The 6,000-nt window shown below is 45.0% G+C and overlaps 1 protein-coding gene across 3 annotated transcripts in view; it reads left to right on the top strand.

Moving 5' to 3' along the window:
- The first annotated feature begins 224 nt into the window (after positions 1 to 224).
- Positions 225 to 6,000, top strand: part of LY86 (lymphocyte antigen 86) — a 69,016-nt gene continuing 63,240 nt past the window's right edge. For 2 of the 3 annotated variants that reach the window (XR_009604830.2, XM_060614879.2), the window contains exon 1: positions 225 to 439. Coding sequence is in view for 2 of the 3 variants with exons in the window: in XM_060614879.2 (XP_060470862.1) it covers positions 313 to 439 (127 nt within the window). In the remaining variant the exon portion in view is untranslated. The remainder of the gene's footprint in view (positions 440 to 6,000) is intronic. The other variant, XM_060614878.3, reaches the window with a different exon arrangement.

Raw genomic sequence — 6,000 nt, 5'->3', positions numbered from 1 at the left:
CAGGACTCTAAGGGGGCTGTTTGGAGGGGGACCATGGCATAAGGTCATGCATCACTTGCTGGCTCCTTCCCGTGAAAGTGGAACATCAACATCCAGGCTACCTTAGACACAAGCTATCCTCACCGTGCTCATTCAAGTGTCAAAGGTCCTGGGGGAACAGTATTCAAATGCATCTCACAGTGGTTCCTTGGGAGAATAAAATATGAGAAGTGAAACTGAACATTCACTCCTGTAGTGAAAGGACAGAGAGGACCCGGAAGACCCTTTGCGTTGGGACTGCTAGTTTTCTGTGGGTCACACGCAAGGTCTCTCATGGAGGGTGTCACGGTGGTCCTCCTCCTTATCTGGACTCTGATATCTCCCAGCAGCAACGGCAAAGCCTGGCCCCCACACACGGTCTGCCGGGATGGAAACTTGGAAGTGTTCTACCAGAGTTGTGGTAAGGTCTTTCAAAACATCATTGTTTGTGTTTATGGGAAAATGAAGGCCCATGGAGGGGGCCACTGAAGTGCTTAGTTGAGGTGGGGAAAGGATGAGGGGCCCAGGGGCTAAACACTTTCTCCACTTGAAGTGGGTCTGCAAGGTGATTCGAGAGCCCTTGGGGGAAGGAGGGGTGGGAGGTGTGAGTAGGAAACAGCCCAAAGAGAGCCACGAAAAGGACATGAAAAAGGCCTTGAGTCTAAATGGAGCAGTTCATTAATACTGCAGAGCCAGAAAACAACGAAAATGACTAAGGAGTCTACCAAATCCTGACACCCCATCAGCTCAAAATTAAGAAAAGATGTTTTCAGGGCACCTGGGTGGCTCAGTTGGTTAAGTGTGCCACTTTGGTTCAGGTCATAATCTCACAGTTGGTGGGTTCAAGCCCCACATTGGGCTTTGTGCTGTTAGCTCAGAGCCTGGAGCCTGCTTCGGATTCTGTGTGTGTGTCTCTCTCTCTCTCTGCCCCTCCCCAACTTGTGCTCCCTTTCTCTTTCTCTCTCTCTCTCTCTCTCTCTCTCTCTCCCTCCCTCCCTCTCTCAAAAATAAATACACATTAAAGATTTTTTTTTAATATAAAAAAATAAAAAGTCCTTACAATAGTCACCACCACCCCAAACTGTATACCTGGGCTATCTTTCCATTTTATTTAGTTTGCAAATTGAGTGAAAAGATCGCATATGCCCAAAGAGTAGATTCCTGCCCTTTGTATGACACTCCAGAGCAGTGTTGCTCATGAATTCAACACTTACCTGATCTCTCAATGCCAGGGTTTTGTCCAGAGCCAGACATAACCAATGAGAATGAGCCATGGTTATTACCCCAGTGGGACATATGTCTTTGCTAACAAAAAACACAATCTAATCAATAGAATGCAGGGAGCTGCTGCAGTCAGAGTCAGAACCAACACTTTGGAGCAGAGTACCACAGACTGGGTCTTAAACAACAGATATTTATTTTCTCACAGCTCTTTGGCTGGAAGTCCCAGGTCAAGGTGTCAACATGGTCAGTTTCTCCTGAGGCTTCTCTCTTTGGCTGGCAGATGGTCATCTTCTCCCAATGTCCTCACGTGGTCTTTCCTCTGTACCTTCTTGTCTTATAAAGACACCAATCCTATTGGATTGGGGCCCACCCACAGGACTTCATTTAACCTTAATCACCTCTTTAAAGACCCCATCTTCAAATAAAATCGCATTCTAAGGTACCAAGAGTTAGGATTTCAACATATGAATTGGCAGGTGGGGAGCAGGGAACAATTCAGTCCACAAAGGGGGCCTGAGTGGGAAAAATGAACTCAGCCTCAGGATCACACCTTGAATGAACATTAGAGGGACAGGTTCATGGAAAAGTATGCCAGTATGAAATATGACACTTTGGAGGTAGACAGGAAGCAAAAGGCAGTTCTGATTGGAGGAGTTAGAAAAAAGATGCCCTTTAAGTATTTAAATTGGCCCCATGATAAGCTGGGGAGTAGTGGAGATGTTGCATTTGAGCAGATAGCTGATCCTACAATTGCCACCTCAGGAGTTTCCTTGGAGAGGTTGGGATGGTCAGGCTGGCCTCCAGGACCATTTGTCCAACTTGACTTCACTCTTTTAAAAAGAAGGAACATTGAACATTGAAATACACAAAAACATTTTTTTTTCTAGTGTAAAAGACAATGAATGGCTCAGTGCTATAGGACTTGATCTCATTACTCTTGCTCTTCCCATGGGAATGAGATGCTTTCTGCTGGCATGTATGCATTGTAGGTGCAGGATAAGAAGAGAGCCTTGAGATGAATGGGCTGCTCGGAATTTGTTTTTCTAATTCATCCTCCCATAAAAGGTTGCCATGGCTGATCCCTCCCCCAGACCAGCCTGCAGCCGGCAGCCAAGCCTGGCACAGCCTTTCAAGTCATTGCCAAGAAAGGCAAGAGAAGTGGATGCACCAGGAAAAGAAAAAAAAGCATATCACCCGCCTCTGGGGATAACTCCTCCCTATGGGTAGCTACTCAATGGAGTCAACAAATGTCGGCACAAGTCTTGCTCTGGTCACTCAGGGAAAAAGAATGAAAGAGACACAGTTCTCATAAAAGGGTAGTGAGAAGATCAGACAACTAAACAATAGGGGAAATGCTCTATGGGAAGCGCCAGAATAGAGGCGTGCGTCATGCACCGGGGTCATGGTAGTTGGAGAGGGTGAGGTTGAGGATCTTAACCTACCAGGGAAAGGGTCATCAAGCTTGACCTCAGCCTCAAAGCATGATAAAAATGGCAATTATAACACCTTATGTCCTTGGAAGGTTTACACGTGCCAGGCACCATGCTAAGTTTTTCCTACACATTAATATTTTACAGATGTGTAAGTGAGAGTTAGAAATGCCAGGTGACTCTTCCAAGGACACACAGGTAATAGTGGCAGAATTACATCTTGGGGGCACAGAGAAGGCATGAAGTCAATATCTGTGGAATTAAAATGAGTTGATCCCAGGCCTGGCTGACTCTGGTATGCTTTAATCTCCTGCTACCTGAAGGCAGGCGGGGTAGAGGTAAGGGGTAGGAAGGATAACTCTGGCACGTGTGTGACAGCAGGGAGATGCCAGCAGGCAGAGTTCAGGGGACTGCAGAAGGACTGGAACACAAGAGAGGATGAGAAATGAGGTAGGGAATGTGGGCAGAGCCCAAGAGTGATGGTGAATTTCATGTGTCACCTTGCCTGGGCCATAGGACACCCAGGGAACTGATTAAACACTTTCAGGGTATGACTGTGAGAGTATGTCTAGGGGAGATTAGCACCAGAATCAGTGGCCTGAGAAAAGCAGATCACCCTCCCCAGCATGAGTGGGCACTGTCCAGTCTGTTGAAGGCCTGAACAGAAACAAAAGGTGGAGGAAGGAAGGACTCACTCTCTCAGCCTGACTGTCAGCTGGGACTTGGACCTCCTGCATGTAGCTCTTCTGGCTTTCTGCCTCTCTCTCAGGCCTTCAGACACCACCAGCCTTCCTGGGTCTCTGGTTTGCAAATGGCAGATCATGGGGCTTCTCAGCCTCCATAATCATGTGAGTCAACACCTTATGATAATTCTTTTTCTATTTTATAGATATAGATATAGATGATATAGATATAGATATAGATATAGATATAGATATAGATGATATAGATGATATAGATAGATATAGATATTTCTCCAGAGAAACAGGAGAACCCTAATACAAGAGACATGGTGGAGCTGCATCCCTTCGGCAATGAGGAGATTGCATTTTGGAAAGATTTCCTTGGGGAATGGGTTGGAGCATGGATGTTAGATTGAAAGCTGTTTGAGGCCACAGCCAGGATATGTAGGCTATAGAATCAATAACCCAGGAAAGAAATGATAAAAGTCTAAACTAGTATCATATCAACAGCCTCGACTTCAGAAAGATTCTTGGTATACTTTAGGATCAGCAGAAAAGAAAGCAATGCCCTGGGGGCTTCTCCAAAGGTGGGTCCTGCCTCATCTCTTGAGAGCCATTGAGCTCTCAGGCACTGAATGGTCACATACCCCTCCCAGATGGAAATATTCCTCCCTTTAGCTGCTAGATTCATAACAGGGCAGCCCCCTCACCCCCAAGACGTTCACATTGTTAACATAGAGCAAAGGCCACGTGTTGTGACCCTGTATCCAACCCTGGTATCCAGACATCCTCAGTGCATATCAGGGCTTCTAGAATCCCTACATTCACACAGATGTGGGGATGTCATCCTACAAAAATAAAGGATCTACTGTTTTCTGAGTTTAGTGCTTCATTATTTTCCTTGTTTTTGTTTTATAATTTTAGTGGGAGGGAGAGCTTTTAGGCTGGACACTGTTCTAAATAAGACAAAAATCCTTTGGGAGAAAGAAAGAAGCTCCCAAGCAGTTACTGGGCTCTGAATACTGATTAGGAAGTGAGCACGATTTTCTGAAAAAGCAGAAGTCCTGCTCTGTCCAACTGTTTATGCTATAGTAAAGAAAAGAGTGGCAGTCTTTACAAAAGCAGAAGGAGGAAGAGAAGCAGCTGGGGACCTTTCTTTTGTTAAATCATAAGACAATCTCCACAGCTAGCAAAAGCCCAGGGACTTCACTCCATTCACATGCCACAAATGTCCACTGATGTATTTATTTATATGCTGCTTCTATCACACCATGGCATCAGGTGGATTGCAAAAGTCCACAGGATTGGAGGATGGAGGTAGTGGGAGAATCAGGAGGGGGGCAGGAGGGGAATAATAAATCCAGGAGAGGTCAGGACACATACAACAGACGAGGCAATGTCCAAGATAAAATATGGGGGTCTGGGATCAGGAAACCTCATTCCACCCCTTGGGCAATACTCTCTGCCTCCTGTCCTTGATTGCAAAGTGGAGTACGAGTTTCCTATGGATGCACTAATGGTTACCACTTTCTGGCTCAAAATGACATACATATATTCTTTTAGTGTTCCAGAGGTTAGAAGTCCAAAGCCAACTTCACTTAGTCAAGGGCCACGCTCCTTTGGAAACTCCAGGGGAGATCTCTTTCTTTGTCTTTTCCAGCTTCTACAGCTGCATTCCTTGAATCATAGCCCCTTCCTCCATCTTCAAAGCCAACAGTGTCGCATCTTGCTGTAACATCTTGTTGTCACATTGCTTTCATCTATGCAAGATTTCCCTCTGCCTCCTTTTTAGGACACTGGGATTAGCATTATCTTCCTGTCTCAAGGAGATTTAATCACACCTGTAAATTCCCTTTTGCCACATTAGGCAGCATTTGCATGTTCTGGGGATTAGGACATGGGTATCTTTGGGAGCCATCATTCAGCCCATGACAATAGGGATAATAATTTTACCTACCTCTCAAAGGCTATGTGAGGATTAAGTAAAAAGCACCACATACAAAGTGCTTAGTACATACTATGCGCTTCAATAAATCTTTGCTGCTGATGGCTTGTAAGATATTTTACAGTCAGTATAGGTATATTTGACTATGAGCTTCCTTGAAGCCAAATCAAATGAGGAGATTACATTGTTTGCAAAATAAAACCAGTTTTTAAGGAGCTGTCTACATTTTCCTGATACTGGGATGAGCTCTGAGAGGAATCTCTCCCTGGACAGATGTGACTCCCATCCACTGTTTCTCATGGTGCGCTTCAGTGGGAAACAAGGGCTCATCACAAAAATGCAAATCAGGGTTAATTTTGCAAAGGGCTGCAGTAGAAACTTCCATAAATGTAAGCACTTGCAGGTCTGAATTGCTCAAGGGAAAGTTAGACTACCTAGAGGAATGGATGAGCCACATGTGCTCCAGGCAGCCACCCATAAATAGTGTTGCCATTGTTGTTGCTGCTATTTTGGGTTTTTTGATAAGGGTTGGCAAGCAGAGGTCTAGGTTGTATCTTTTGGCAAGGGCCTTGAGTGTGAACCTCGGGGTTGTCCTTTAACAGACTTTAACATGCTGTAAGATGCTTTGACATCAAACAGGCAGAGAAGAGGATCATAAAAAGTAAGAGACCTATGATACATTGCCTAAATGACTTCATGT

Source organism: Panthera onca, chromosome B2, assembly GCF_046562875.1.
Source record: "Panthera onca isolate mPanOnc1 chromosome B2, mPanOnc1 haplotype 2, whole genome shotgun sequence".
NCBI classification, from domain to species: Eukaryota; Metazoa; Chordata; class Mammalia; order Carnivora; family Felidae; genus Panthera; species Panthera onca.
Note: the sequence above shows the minus strand (reverse complement) of the source record. Positions and strands in the feature narration are given on the sequence as shown.